At 40.0% G+C, this 15,942-nt stretch overlaps 1 protein-coding gene across 2 annotated transcripts in view; it reads left to right on the top strand.

The window, feature by feature from the left end:
* Positions 1-15,942, top strand: part of ANO5 (anoctamin 5) — a 54,710-nt gene that overhangs the window by 34,784 nt on the left and 3,984 nt on the right. For both annotated transcript variants that reach the window (XM_027696321.1, XM_027696320.1), the window contains 13 exons: positions 139-254; positions 1,005-1,139; positions 2,343-2,448; positions 2,537-2,597; positions 4,064-4,215; positions 7,026-7,100; positions 7,491-7,713; positions 10,017-10,186; positions 10,800-10,897; positions 11,296-11,426; positions 13,034-13,239; positions 14,020-14,201; positions 15,252-15,357. In XM_027696321.1, coding sequence (XP_027552122.1) covers positions 139-254; positions 1,005-1,139; positions 2,343-2,448; positions 2,537-2,597; positions 4,064-4,215; positions 7,026-7,100; positions 7,491-7,713; positions 10,017-10,186; positions 10,800-10,897; positions 11,296-11,426; positions 13,034-13,239; positions 14,020-14,201; positions 15,252-15,357 — 1,761 coding nt within the window. The remainder of the gene's footprint in view (positions 1-138; positions 255-1,004; positions 1,140-2,342; positions 2,449-2,536; positions 2,598-4,063; positions 4,216-7,025; positions 7,101-7,490; positions 7,714-10,016; positions 10,187-10,799; positions 10,898-11,295; positions 11,427-13,033; positions 13,240-14,019; positions 14,202-15,251; positions 15,358-15,942) is intronic.

Raw genomic sequence — 15,942 nt, 5'->3', positions numbered from 1 at the left:
GACACAAATCTTCGTCTAAAAATACTTCTTTAACCTCTTAAAATATTTTCAAAATGCAAACTTTAGGTTGTTTAAGCTTCCTGATTTCTAGTTAGAAACTTATTTTCCTGCTTTTCTTTTTCTTTGATTTGCTCACAGTGCCAGTACTGGAAAAAGGCAAACGATCCCAACTGTGACAACGAGAGGTACACGCTCTACATGGAGTGGGCCCGTTTCCTGCGCTTCTACAAAGAGCAGCCTTTGGACCTTATCAGGTAAAATGCAGCCTGTGGTTTGTTGTGTTTCCCTGGGTTTTTGCTGTAATACAGCAGATATTCATTTGTAGCTTACAGATAATTCAGATTTAGAGAAACACATACATAGAATATCTTGGATTTTATAATCGGTACCTACAGGAATTTTTAAAGAGCATTTAGAAACGTTGAAATTTCAACACAAACTTGAAAAACACTGATCAAAACAGTTTGGAAGTTTGACTTTTAGTTCGTAAGCCTAAATTTAAACTCATCTTACCCAAGATCTCTTTGTTTCAGCCCATCTTAGACAACAAAATGTTACTTTGTTCACAGGTTACAGTTCTCATTTGTAATGCAGGTGGTTGTATTTCTGTGGATTATCCATTTCTCCTAAGCATATGATCAGGACTGGTGTACCCAGTTTCATTTCTGTAACTCCCTGGAAAAATCAGAAAGTAAATCTTCATTTGCATTATCCTGTGGGAAAGAGAAAGAGTGATTTTAAAGCTGGAGCTTCTGCTAGGAGGAAAAAAGGGACGAAAGAGGCCATATATCCTGTTCATTCATCTTGTTCATTCAGCTTGAGTAACTTCTCATGGCCAGCTTCAAATCTCATTTTTCCACTGTACATCAGTGCATTTACTCTTCTGTTAAAAGAGAATTTTGCTGAGTGTTTCATTTTTACTCTGGCCAGATTGCTGTATTACAGTTTTAAATTTTGCTTTTTATTCCTGTTAATTGCATTTTTTTTTTTTTTTTGGTATTCAGGAAGTACTATGGTGAGAAGATTGGAATCTATTTTGCCTGGCTGGGATTTTACACTGAGATGTTATTCCTTGCAGCAGTTGTTGGCTTAATCTGTTTTCTTTATGGCTTGTTTACAATGGATGAAAATATGAGCAGGTGAGTGCAACACTGAAAATCTCCTGGGCAGAGTTAGGCAACGTGAAAATGTAGTTCTTGCAAAAAACTCCCAATAGATAACAAGCTTTAAGGCTTGTTCAGATTAGAAAAATTTGTTCTTCAGCTGTCTTTATTGATTGAAAAGGTGATGGGCCACTGATGCAGAACTTTTGACTAATAATTAGTAAGAATCAATTTGTAGGTGAAAAGCAATATTTTATTGCCATTTGGCAATAGCTTTTTATATTGGAGACCTGCAATACATGAAGTCCTAAGAGTACCACTTACATCTCTCAAAATTAAGTGTTTATTGTTGCCTTAAGCTTGTCTCTTTAATCTATCTTGCAGAACAGTCTGACCTTTTTGTGTAAGTCATCACTTGTACTAACTACCAAAAGCAAGAGTAAAACAGATCAGCAGTGTTCTCCCATCAAGGAGGGATCTGGTATCTCAGAACCATAGGTTGCTTTTTTTTTAAATAAACATTGTATTTGTTTCATTAGACATATTGTATTCAGGGACTGGGGGTGGGGAGAGGACAAGAGGGTTGACATTTCATTGCTTACTGTTTTTTATAAGGAGGCTTCCAGGAAACTGTGAGTTTTAACCATAAAAGATGAATCAGAGGTTTAAATTCTCATCTATTCTATTGAATTGTGTCATTTTGAGACTTGTATTTTAGCTAGGTTAAGAATTCCCCTGGGAATACTGTTATACGTGTTCAGATTTCTCTGGATACTGAAGGACTGTCACAGGATTGTAAACTTCACCCACTGTCATAGTTAAAGTGAAGTAGCAAATTTTTCTGCAGACAGCAAAGCTGAAGTTACCTCTGCTTTTAGAGAAGGTGTTTGGATCTCTCTGCTGACCTGCTGACAAATAACAGGGTTTATATCTCGCCCAAAAGCAGTGCCTGTATAGCTCCTGACACTCCAGATTCTTTGCTGATAGAACCAGAAAATCCATACTGAGGGAATTGTTGATTTTACTTGTTGTAGCAGCTGCTTCATTTCTTGGCTTGCCCTGACCAACCACAGGTTAACACCAGTGAATGTGACAAGATGTGGCATCTTTGCCATGAAGCTGCAAATCTTGAGCTTTGAACAAGTGGAGTTCTTACTTTATTTAATTTTCAAATAAATTTTGTGCAACAGCTCTTAAGATGCTACGGAAACAGATACTTGATAATGTTTTCCTCCTCAGCAAAGAAATCTGTGACCCTGCAATTGGAGGAGAGATCATCATGTGCCCGCTTTGTGACCAGGAGTGCGACTACTGGAGACTAAACACCACCTGTGAGTCCTCACAGGTCTGTGTCTGGTTCTGCAGCCGGTTGTTATTTTGTTCATCCTGAAAAGTCTTTTGGTACTGACCTGTTCCTGCATATTCTGTTGCAGTATTCCCATTTGTTTGACAACGTGGCAACTCTTTTTTTTGCCATTTTCATGGGCATATGGGGTGAGTACGTTTCATAAGTTTTATGTCAAGCAATAAGATCGGACCAAGCTGCTGAGGGACACTGGAAGTGGGAGGAAGGGGAATAATGGCTACACTTTAGTATCCTGCCTCAGATGCAAAAGTGATGAGAGAGTAAAAATAAGTTTAAGTTACAGGGGAATTAAGAGAAACACAGAGGAATTGAAAAACCTGAAGAAAATCCAGCAGATATCTAGGATATCATAAGGATATCATAAGTATTGAGTACTCTTAACTGCTAACATTTGTTTCTTTCCTTAGTAACCAGAGAGGTCCAACATTATGCAGCCCATGGAAGAGTCCTCTCTGCTAAGCCCTGCACATTATCACTGTTGTTGTGGGAGAGTGGAGAGCTTTTGTGTCTTTTCTTTTAAGATCATATTGTGTTGAATACATATTCTTTTTTTAAACTCTCTGAAGGTTTATAAATACAGGATAGCATAGTTATTTTCATCATTTCCTTAAATATATATCTCATGTTTCATACTGTTTGGGTGAAGTATCATAACTAAATGGTCAGTTTGAATACAGATATTTCATTAGCTCACAAAGATCTCTGTGCTAGCAGAAAATCTGTTTATTTGTTATCAAAGGATCTCGCCAATAACTTTTTCATGTAGAATTATAAAAAAAAAATCTAATAAGATGTTGTAGGGCTGCTGTACTAAATTTTTCTTGTTTTTTAAGCACTAGCGTTTGTGTGACATGGATTAGTCATTCAGGAAGTACCAGCCAAAGGGTTTAGAACTGCAGAAGATAAGCTTTCCTGTGTTTGTATTAACCATGAAGCCTCCCAGTTCAACTAAGAACAATCAGATTACTAAATGTTTACATTTTAAAGTAGTTTATAGAGCGTTCTTGAAGTGTTATATAGTATTATAAACTTTATTGTTGTTTATATATGAAATCAATTCCCTCTAGTGTCTTAAAAAATTCTTAAGCCAGCCTAACTCTTGATCATATGAAAAACACCACACATTCACTGTATTTAGAATGACCATGATATCAAATAAGCATCAAAAAGCAACAGAAATCTTTGAACTTGAATAGCCATGCTGCTTACTTGTAATAGTTGTTCATGTGTTGCAGGTTTATACACAAGCAATTATTTGTATCATCAGGTTCTTTTATTAATTCCACGTTGCTTTTTGCATATGAAAGGTAGTTAAACTGTAATTGAACGTGGCTCTCATAACCATGGAGATACCTGTGTATCTTGGCATCTTCCTTGTCATCCACTTCTGGAATTCAATTAGCTAATAAATCACTGGATTCGTATTATGATCTTAGCTGTGAACTCTAATAGGCAGTCAGTAAAAATAGATGGGTTGCACTGTGAGGATAAATGACAAACCACAGAAGAAAAGCCAGTGCAGAAGTAAGTTGAACTTGATTCATGAACTTATTAATTTCTTCCTTAACCGTATTTTAACATTTGCAAATCGCAGTTACGCTTTTCTTGGAGTTTTGGAAGAGACGGCAAGCTAGACTGAAATATGAGTGGGATTTGGTTGATTTTGAAGAGGAACAGCAGCAACTCCAGCTGAGGCCTGAGTACGAGGCAAAATGTACCCAGAAGAAGAGGAATCCTGTGACTCAGGTAAGGAGCGCGCTGGGTGAACACATGTGCAAATTCAGCTGTACACTGTGCAAATTGATGTATTAACTCAGGAAAACAAAAGCAAAGTTTATGGCTTTGACACCATCTTTGCAGCATCCTTCATGTTTCAGGGCAGCAGTCTCTGAAATCTTCTTGCCTTTAAAAGCACTTTCTCACCCCTGCACAACATAAGAAGAAGCAGTTGCCTTGATCTAAAGACAGATAGGTGGGTCTAGCTGTGGTTTTGGTTCTGATATACAACCGCTTTGTTTGGGGAACACTGGAGAGATGAAGGTTGCTGAACTCCTGTCTCTGAAATCTAATTGAGATACAATTAATGACACTATTTAACACACTATTATTAAACAGTCTATATAAATACTTACTTCACAGTCTTAAGCTGTGCCAGGGGAGGTTTAGGTTGGACATTAGGAAGAAGTTCTTTACAGAGCGAGTGATCAGACATTGGAATGTGCTGCCCAGGGAAGTGGTGGAGTCACCATCCCTGGAGGTATTTAAGAGACTGGATGTGGCGCTGAGTGCCATGATCTTGTAGACAAAGTGGTGTTGGGTCATAGGTTGAATGATCTCAGAGGTCTTTTCCAGCCTAATTGATTCTGTGATTCTGTAATTGTTTTCATTTATATATAATTTAGGTAGGAGTATTTGACAAATGTAGGGGTCAGCTGGTTGCATTTCAATATGACACCTACCACCTCAATTTGATGTATTTTAAAATCATCTTTCGTAGAATTACATGTAAATAGCTTACTGACATGAGTCCTAACTATACTTAGATAACAAAGTCTTCAGAAAAGAAATAGAAGCTTAGCCAGAACATGGGAGGAATCATTGTCATATAAACAGTAGCCCTGTCTTTCACGTTTTCTCTCCTTAATTATTAGGAAATACATACACTAATCTTATTTCTCGTGAGAGATAGTTTTTCCCTTTCCACATGTGCAGCATTAATTCTGCTGTTGTATTTGTAACTAGCACAGTGCACATATTGCACAGAGCTCTTTAATAACTGTGCACCGTGATTTTGAGCGTAACTCTGCTGATGGTGTTCATTTCTGCATGCTCAGGAAAACAGCTACAGGTACATCAATTCTTTATTAGTTAGTTCAACTAATTGAAAACACATCCCTGCCTGTTCTGTGTTAGTTGCTGGTTTTCTAGATTCGTCCAGATCTCTTAGTTGGGGGGGGAGGTTAACTTTATTCAGGGAATAGAAATGGACTGTAATATATTTTTCTGATCTCAGAGTGAGATACTGCTCTGCTCTGTGCTTTGTCAGTATGCATTAACAATTACCATAAAAATTCAGTGACTATACAGGCTTTATTCTATGACACATCAATTTATTGTGTTGGTGGTTTTTCAGAAGCTTTTTTTGCAGCAGGGTTTAGCAGTGATCCTTATCAGTTCCCAGTAATAGGTTAGCTTGCACAAGGTTGCCACTCTGTGGTGTAATTTCCTTTCATTAGAACATGTGCAATACTGAGCACGTGGAACGGCAGTGCTTTCAAGTGAGTTGATTCTGCAGACCGATATGGTTTTGTGGATATGGGGCAATGACTTTATTGTGTCCCACAGCTGGCTTTGCTTCACTCAGAAAATTACTTCCTCATTAGTCCTGTCCATGATTCAAAGTTCTAGGTGCGCTGAAACCAAAATTGCCCATCTGGAGGCTTTGATTAACAGCTCGTTTGTTTATGATGCTGAACTATCTAACTAGACCATAGCTAAGATCTGTTTTTGCTGATGGCAAGAGAATTCTAATTGACATAAATAATGAAGCATTCGATTCAAACTTAGACTCTGTCGTTGCACATTACTGCCTACATTGCATTTCTACAGTATAAAACTTGTTGAATAGCCTAGAGTATGTGAAATATTTGCTCTTAGTATAGAATATATGTATTTTTTAATAACACAAAATAGGTATAAAATGTTATGAGCCTGTGTAAAGTCACCCAATATGGATGCTTGTGTCTTATCTTCAACTGTTTCCTAAAGTTCTATTAATGGAGCCTTTAACTATTACCATGATCCAGAAACTGTGCTTGTCTGTAACACTCGATGCCACTTTGCTTAAGAGGAGCGTGAGCTTTCCATAGTGCCTTGTCCCAAAGATTTATCAAATTCAGGTTATTTTTTCACTAAAATCTTCTTCCACTGGCATTAGTTCTTAAATGATCCTTTCATAACACATGTAATTTGATATTTTAGGAATTAGAATAGCAAAAACTTTACGCATGTGTTATGTGGGGATAGTGGCATGGGTAAGACCTGATTGCCTGGTGCTTTAGCAGAGCTTGGCAGCTGCATTTGTAGGCAATTCTTCAACCAAAAAAACAATAAAATTGAAGGAGTGGAGGGAACCACTCTCTGACTGGCACATGCAAATGACAATTTTAAGAATCCTCAGCATGAAGACTTTACAAACCTTGAGCCAAGTTTTGAACTCAAAGCTGTATGACTGACTTAGCATTACAGTGATAGTTCATGAAGTTGGTCTTTTTCCTTCAGCTGCTGATTGACTTTGCAAAGGTTTAACCATTCTTTCCAGGTGCTGTCTTTACTTTTAGCAGTTTTATGGCCACTTCTGTCCTGATCTTTTTGCCCCCTGCCCCCACCACATTCAAAATCATGTCCTGTCTGCCATTTTGGAGAGTGGGGTGGGTTCTGAGTGGTTTTCCTTGGATGTGGGCACTTTCACACAGCTGATCAGAGCTCTGTGTACTGATTGATGTTGGAATGAGACGTTGGAATAAGATGAACTGTGTTCTACTTGACTGTTTCAGGAGATGGAGCCTTATTTGCCTTTAACTAGCCAGGCTGTGCGGTTCTGCATCTCAGGAACTACAGTGTTGTTCTGGGTGAGCATCTTTTTGAATTGTTGCTTTAACATATGTCAGAGTTGCTGACAGTTTAATCTAACTTGTCCCTTCCACTTCCATTTCCATGAGTCCGTGTTCTGCATTTTTTTTTTTCAAATATCAGTATTAGTTTGTCTGCTTTTCCTGCATTAACAAAACAATTTCGTTGGGTTTAATGTACCTACAAAATAATTTCGTCGGGTTTAACGTACCTGACACAGCAAAGGATTTTGCTTGTGCGCTTTGCATTTCAGCGCCGCTGAACTCACACCCACAAAGGATATGATGGGAAAAATGTGAAGCACGATGGTGTGCATCTTATTCCCAAAGTTCTGTGCATACAACTGTGCTGAGCTGCAGGTGTATTTGAGCTCTCTGTCCCTCTCCCAGGTGTCCCTGATCATAGCCAGCATGATCGCAGTGATCGTGTATCGCCTGGCGGTGTACGCGGCCTTCGCCAGCCTCATGGAGAACACCCAGACCTTGCAGCCCATCAGCGGGTTGCTGACCCCTCAGCTGGCAACCTCAGTCACAGCCTCCTGCCTCAATTTTGTCATCATCATGATCCTGAACTTCTTCTATGAGAGAATAGCCATCTGGATTACTGACATGGGTAAGCAGAGGGACTCGAAGACAAAACTCTGAGGGAATCATTGAAGGTAGAACCCATTGTTGTTCTTAACTCAGGCACAGTGGGAGCACTGTAGCTAGAAGCAGCTTGCAGCAATGACTTAGGTGTATCCACAGCCATACTGAACATTTTCCCTTCATCTCAGTAGTTCTCATAACCTGGTTTCTCTTTGTATAATGTTTGCTTATATTAAAACTAGTCCACAGAGACAATCACAGATCTGAACATAATTATCTTGTATTATATTAGAGTCACCAAAGCAATCTCAGACTGTCTTGATCTAGCAGTATTTCAATTAGAAATCCTGTAGATATATTTCTAAAAACAGATCACAGCCATCTCTACAAGGAAAAAAGACTAAATAATCATGACTCTTAGTTTGGGGGGAAAGAAAGGAGGGTGGGGGATAGGATAGGACAGTACATTTGTCATTTTTTCCTGAGCACTGTTTCCCTTAGCTCTGTTCATATTTGGAGTTACACAGGTGGAAGGCAGAGGTTGAGCAGGATGAGGAGCTGTGCCCAAGATGTGTCATTGTGGCTGTAGCCATTGGTAGTATGTCCTGCAGAGCTGGAGGAGCCTCAAGCAGGCAGGCCTAGAAAGATCAACTACTTCTGTAGCAGATTTTATATTTGACTTTTGCTTGCATACTGGAAATACCCTTCCCTAGAAGCCCTCCTTACATATTTTATTTTATTTGATTTGTCCTTAATGATTTAGATATACAAGTCCCTGCAGATGTTTTATAGAAAGAAAAAAATGCAGAATATTCAGCCTGGGGGGAGAGCTGAAAATACTAGGTGCTTGTAGTTTGTACAGCTGTCATAAAAAGTTGGGTGATTTTTTTTTTTTAATGAGGTCTTGCAAGTGGAGTTAAGAATTGAAAGGTGTTTCTTGTAGAAACTTAAAGGGATGTTTCATTTGGTTTCTTTTGATTTATCATGGATCTGTATTGCTTATCTCACTTGGCCAAATTAGACCAAGCAGAAACAGAACAAGTAATAAGTAAAATTGCCCATAGCAAACACAGAAACAAAGGGAAAACCATAATTTTTTTGATCTTTCTTTCTTGAGGCGCAAGAATTGTAGGCATGAAGGCTCAGCAGTGTTATTTTGCTGGTTGCAAGTGTGGAGGATTAGTTTCTTGATTGCCAGCACTAACTGTGGTCCTGGGCTACAGGGGGAAAATAGCAGTTCACTTGTGTGGGGCTGCTGCCCTCCTCTGGGCAGACCTTCTTCACTCTGGAACTCTTGGCCAGATTTGGTGTTCAGACATGCAGGTACAACCTTCCTCTGGTGCTCTGAATGTTTTGTGTGCCTGACATCAATAATTTGAACAGCTCAGTGAAAATACAAATATCTTAAGGAGCTGCAGCCTAGGCACGCTGCCTCCCCTGAGTGCTGCCTCCTCTGCCACACACTCCCATGCCAGGTTCCCTGGAAGTACCTTATGTTCTTAGGGCATACAAACTTACACCAAGCTTGCAACCATCAGTTTATTCAGATATGGAAAATAACTCTACCATAAGGCAGGTGAGTTCAACATGTCTGCCAGGTCCTGACCCATTCAGAGGGATTTGAATGCTTGTAGTGTATTTTCTTCCTGTTTCCCAACTTGAATTGGTTATATGTTTTCATTTAACTGAACATTTAACAACAATGTGCTTAGGACTTCCTGGTACCTTTAAAAATGCAAATGTGATGGACAATGAGCAGCAAGGGGCAGTAAAGTCCTAAGCTTGGTGATGTTCAATACCACCAAGATGCTTGTACCCTTCCCTGTTCCTCCCCCCATTATGCGACTCATCTTTCAGAAGGACATCCAATTTCTGCTGATTTCAGTGTTACATACAGCATTTTGGAAAAAAAAATACTGTAACATACTTCTCTACTACAAAGAAAAAAATAATTATGTGTGTTGCTAACAGTGAAATTCTCATCCTGCAGGAGACCCTGCTAGTTACTGTTTGAGATTCATCTTGGACCTCCTAAAATAGTGTAATATTTGGGAAGGGACAAGTGCTAGTGGACAGTACAAAGAAGTGGAAATTAAAACTTATAAAAGTTTAAAACATGAATTTCCTTTGCCTGCCTGCTCCAAACATTGCATTGTAAATTAAGGGTAGGGTGTCTGAGAGCAGGAACTTCATCTGATGAAATATTTGTTGGTGTTTTCCTTTTTTTTTTTTTCCTTTCACGTCACTAGTGCATTATGAATATTTATGAATCTGTATCCTTTTAAAGGGAATGAAGGAGAATAACATTACTGTTTTCTGGTTTCACAGAGATCCCCAGAACTCATATGGAGTATGAGAACAGGCTCACTATGAAAATGTTTTTGTTCCAGTTTGTCAACTACTATTCATCCTGCTTCTACGTGGCCTTCTTCAAAGGGAAGTTTGTTGGTTACCCAGGTGCCTACACATACATGTTTAATCGCTGGAGAAATGAAGAGGTGAGACCTTCTTAATTAAGGTGGATTGTTCCCTTCAACCCATGCAATCATAAATTTCCAACTGCAGGGTTGATCTGAACTGAGCTGGACCTCAGCTGGCCATCCTGAGGCTGATGGTGGGGCTTCCAAGGACTCTTCCTGCTGTTGCTAGTCAGGGAAACACAAGCTGTGAGAATCTGTCAGTCACAAGAGTGAAAAATCAAAAAGCTTTCCTCGGCCCCAGTTCTCCTGAAATATCAGTAGGTCTCTCTCCTTAGCTCTTAAAAAAAAAAAGGGCTGGTGCTGAGAGCTCACTGAGAGCCACAGGTTCACCTTGCTGGGGCTGAGGGGTGGGGACCACACGCAGATCCTGCTGCTGAAGCATCTCTGAATTACTCTGTCTTCAAATGGTGATTGTGTTTTGGTGGGTGTTCTATCACACACTTTGAGCACTGAAAGCCCTTCTGTAACAGCCTTCCTGGGAGGGTAGCTTGGCTGGCAGCCCAGCTGGAAGTTAAGTGTTGTCCTAACAAGTTTGAGAACTCCTTTCTTTCATTTATGCAGTAGCAGAATATAGTTTGTCTGGGTAATGCCCGTTATTCGTGTCCATTAACGCCCGGGTTGTCTCCCCCAGTGTGACCCTGCGGGCTGTTTGATAGAACTGACGACACAGCTCACCATAGTCATGGCTGGCAAACAGATCTGGGGGAATATCCAAGAGGCCTTTGTACCGTAAGTTCTCTCTTCCACTGAGATGCTCATCTTATATAGCCAGAGGAAGTTCTTGGAAGGAGCGATAACAAGTATTGCCATATGAAGAAACTAAGAATTCTGTAAATCAGGCACAGATTCTGACGAGTAGACTAATTTCATAGAGGCTTTTGGCCTCTTCCTGTGAAAGCTATGCTTGTAAAAGCACATTGCTTGCTCAGAGAAAGGGAAGACTTCACAGATTTCACAGAATATTCTGAGCTGGAAGGGACCCACATGGATCATCGATGCCCAGCTCTTGAGTGAATGGCCCATACAGGGATCAAACCCACAAACTCAGTGTTATTAGCCCCATGCTCTAACCAACTGTGCTAATATGACCTGCCTCACTCATTGTTAACTTTTCTCTGCATATGCAGCTGGATTTGTAACTGGTGGGGTCGTCGGAAAGCCAGAAATAATCCCGAAAATTTATACAGTCGCTGGGAGCAAGACCATGATCTGCAGACATTTGGAGCCTTAGGCCTATTCTATGAATATTTAGAAATGGGTAAGTTTAAAATTATACGTTTGGAATTGAGGACAAGACACCTTGTACTGACACTTTCAAAAAAATAGCTTCTCAATTCGTTGTTTGGGTTTATTCATCTGCTTAACTGCTGGAAATCATTAAATAGGTCAGCCTAATTAAAAAAAAAAAGCTGTCTTTGCATCTTGAACTGCAAGGAATTTCACAGAAACACTGCAAAGACTGTTTGTTTCCCTCATTTGAACAGGGAACATTATTCTCAGTGCAGCCAGCTGCCTCCGTGTCTGTTCTGTTCTTGTTCCAAAGCATACTCTTAGCTGATGTCAGTGGAAATTTTAAGTATGGGATGAGTGCCAGATATGCTGTAAGGGTGGGTACTGCAGACATGAGATCTGTGAACTGGCTCAGGGAGAATCCCTTCAGCTTTAGGTTGCACTGATCAGTGCTTCCCTACAGTCCAGCAGAGGGAGCCTGGGTGATGGAGCAGGGCTTCCCAAAGGTGAGGGGAACACGTCAGCATATAACATCAGTTTGCAAAACCTGAGAAACTAAAACTAGAACTGCAACCAAGCCAAATCTAAAAAAAATTAATATTTGTCTATTATGAAGACACATTTAGTTGAAAAGTGGACCTTTGTATTATTTGATTTCTGCAGAAATAAGTGTTCTAGAGATGTTTAGCATTGTTGTTGTCACTTAACACTTAATTAATTTCATACAAGGCTGTGATCTTGTGAAATTAATACACTCAGAACAATGAGTGTTGTCAGCCATGCCCTTGCTCTTCCAGAATCAACTGAACCAGTGTGCTCCAGTGTTGTCCTGGGGCTGCTAAGCTAATAGGAATTTTGTTGCTTGTCCAAGGTGAAGAACTCGTCACTGAAATCATGGAAGAGCTGATGACTAGTGTATGGGAATTTATTTTTATCCACTGCCTAAACCAGAAAAAATATTCTATTTCCTGTTTTTGAAATATAGTGGCACTATTGGCTCTGCACTAAGATATTTAATTTTGGTAATATCTGAAAGGATCATTTATGTATTTTATTTGCAGTTCTTAAACTAATGTTAAGCTCTCCAGTGGAACTATTGCATACAGAATTGGTATGAAAGTTTTGACTAAATCAGTACCCATAGGTGGAGGTAAGGTTATGATAAAAGTAAAGGTATTTCTTCTTTTTCAGTTAGGAGTATAGTTAATAAATAAAAGGAGAACAGGGTTGCTCTGTATGAACTGCAGGAGAAGAAGACTAGCTTGTTGCTCTGCTCTCTCATAATTCAGAAATTTGATGTATGAGTTCATCCCAGTTGCCCAACAGTTACACACCACTCATGCAAGAACTGCAGCACCGTGGGAGAATTGGTACCCAGCACTGCTGGCAGCAGCATTTCACAGGACCCAAATGCCTGTTCCCGTGGGTGCTGCTGAATGACAACCTGAAGAGACTGCAGAAGGCTTGGGCCTGGGGCTGGTTGTCACTTGGCTTAGGCCAGGGCTGCACATGGTTTGTTGTGCAGCCTGGCAGAAGTTTGCCATTTGTCTGCGAGGGGCGGTCCCTCGTCACCCTGAGGTGAGGTGCCCCTTTTGTAGGGGCAGATTTTGACACTTTCCTTTTCTCCCTTTGCAGTCATTCAATTTGGATTCATTACTCTCTTCGTGGCATCCTTTCCCCTGGCTCCCCTTCTTGCTCTGATGAATAATATCCTGGAGATTCGAGTAGACTCCTGGAAATTAACCACCCAGTACAGGAGACCTGTGGCTGCGAAAGCACACAGCATAGGAGTCTGGCAGGAGATCCTGAATGGAATGGCCATCCTGTCTGTTGTCACTAATGTAAGTGTGTTAACTGTGCTACATCAACGCTGATTCTTCCATGTACTCAAAATGTGAAGAATTAAAAATCAGCTGATGCTTTTTCTCCTTCATCAGCACTGTCACACTGCCCTACAGAGATACCATCAAACCATTTGGGTGGTTTGGCTTCTCCTTGTGTGGACAACGGGCAGCTCCCAGTCCACGTTTCCTTGGACCATGATCTTTCATTCAGTTGTCTGCGTTTTCCAGCCTTTTGGAATGGCATAGGCCAGTCAGAGGCTTAGTCTGATGAACCACACTGATTGCCCAGAGGGAACTGTAGGGGACAGGAAAGGTGGATGAATTCTGTAGGTTAGATGCATTTTTGTCCTTATCACTATGAGGCCTGTTCTGTGGGAATTCTGCTCATTCGGGTGCTTCTGGATGCCCCTGTGGGAGCAGTGGCTCCTCTTCATAGATTGGAAACTAAATGGTATGCAATTGTTTCATCTAAAGCATACTGTAAAGAGACTGCTGAGCAAAAGAAATGCCTCTTTCTAGTGTGTTTCAGGCAACAAATCCACTTGCAGGTATTGCCTAAGTAGCAAGACACCTCAGCCCTTTCAGTATCTCAAGTTTCGAGTCAAAATGTGCTGAAGCTGCACTCAGCATCTCTTACCAAGTGCCCTAATTGTGCTTCTTACCCTTCCTTAAAATATTCAGGATAATGCCACGGTGACAGAAATACAACCCCTTTATGAATCTGCTCACAAATTTTTTGTGCCACTTTCTTAATTTCTTTTTCCAATTTCTTTTCAGGCTTTTATTGTGGCCTTCACATCAGATATGATCCCTCGTTTAGTTTACTACTATGCTTATTATGAAAATGAAGACTCACCTATGTCTGGATACATAAACAACAGTCTGTCAGTGTTTCTAATCTCAGATTTTCCTGACAGAAACAAACCTAAAGAGAATCCAGAAGACTTTGTCATATGCAGGTTGGTGTAATAATAAATATTTTATCACTTTGTTTAGAATACAGCATAAAAAATCAGCACAAATCCAAGTAGTCCATTAGAAATTAAATTATGTCATTCTGATCATTCTAAAGTGTGAGAGGTAATATTTAGGCTATGAACAAGGTAATGCTTGAGGTGGTAAGAGCTCAAGCCAGTAACAAAAAAAAACACCTCAAAAAAAAAGACTGCCGAGAGTCTCACTGCTAATGTGCTTTCTGCTTTTTTTTTGTTTACTTAATTAAACTGTTGATTTTTGAGTGATGAAGGAGATTTATGTCCCTAAGGTATCAAACTTCAGCCTATATCTTCAAAGGTTTCCAGGCTCCATCAGTAGACAAGGAAGCAGCATAAAGGAGATCTTTAGATTCCAAAGCTGATAACAAGATATGGTCTTTTAAGTCAATCCTTATTTTGCTCGATACCACCAATGATCAGACCTGTCCTGCTTTCATTTTAAAAACAGTCCCTTCTTGCTACGAGAAGCACTGGAGATTCTAGAATAATCATGAAAGAGCTTTGGAGAAGTCCATGGTAAAAGAAAAGTATTGACTTGGTGAAAAGAAATCTCAAACTGAAAAACCCCAAACCAACCACTGCAGCACTTTCAGAAGCAGCTACATTTGTATGATGGTGTAGAACACTTACTCAGGACTGTCCTTCCATGAAACCCTGGATCTGTCCAGTCCACAGCCTGTCACATTTATACATGTCCATTACCATGTGATACATCCCATCACTCTGTCCTGTTTTATTTGATCATTGTCTGAAAAACAAGTAACCCATGTACCAGGTCTCACACGTCACACATCCTCATCTCTGCTCTGTTGCTGTGAACATGAGGGTGTTTAGGCAAACATAAGATAGAAACAAATTGAGAGGCAACCTTTTTCTGCAAAAGGAAACAGACCATTTAAAACAAGAAAAGGTTCCTTAAGTGACAGCTGTATTTGCTTGTAAGTGTCACTAAGCTTGTAGTCTGTCCCAGGCTGACTGTGACATTTCACCTTTGCATGTCTGTCATTCCAACAGGTACAGAGACTATCGATATCCTCCAGATCATGAGAGGAGGTACTTACACAGTATGCAGTTCTGGCACATTCTTGCTGCAAAACTGGCCTTTATAATTATCATGGAGGTATGTTGCCTGCAAAATTTCCTTCTGAAATTGGTACCTTATAGATTCTCTGGGTAGTTAATAATGTTACAGAAAATAGGATTGCTGGGAGTATGAAATAATTTCTTCTATAAGTAATACCAAGTACTCATGTCCTAAATGATTACTATTATTAGGCCTTTCAACTTCAGCAAGTTAACCTCAGACTAGGAACAGTGAAAACACCTGAGGAGACTGCTAATGTTGATCAAAATCACCACCAAAATAAAAAAGATCTTTATGCAGGTGGAAAAGATGTCAACCACCAGGACTAACATTTCCACTTGTCTCGCTTTCACAAAGTATTTTGCAGTGATGTATATTGGCTAAAAATAACTAAATCAATAGTTTGGGTAACTGGCACTTCAGTGTTAAGCCACTGTTGAGCAAGTTATGAAGGGAAAAGGGAGTAGTTAAAATGCTCTTCTTGCCCCTTTTCCTGCTGTGCTTTATCAGCTCTCAGTAGCTGAGCGTTATCAGCAGGGCTGTGTGAACTGTCTGACAAACCACACAGGGGACTTAAAAAGCTGTGGTTGAGATTCAGACCCTGACACTTCCCTCTTGGGT

The sequence above is a fragment of the Neopelma chrysocephalum genome, unplaced genomic scaffold (genome assembly GCF_003984885.1).
Source record: "Neopelma chrysocephalum unplaced genomic scaffold, ASM398488v2 Primary Assembly neopelma1_106b, whole genome shotgun sequence".
Lineage (NCBI taxonomy): Eukaryota > Metazoa > Chordata > Aves > Passeriformes > Pipridae > Neopelma > Neopelma chrysocephalum.
This window is presented reverse-complemented; position numbering and strand designations above follow the sequence as displayed.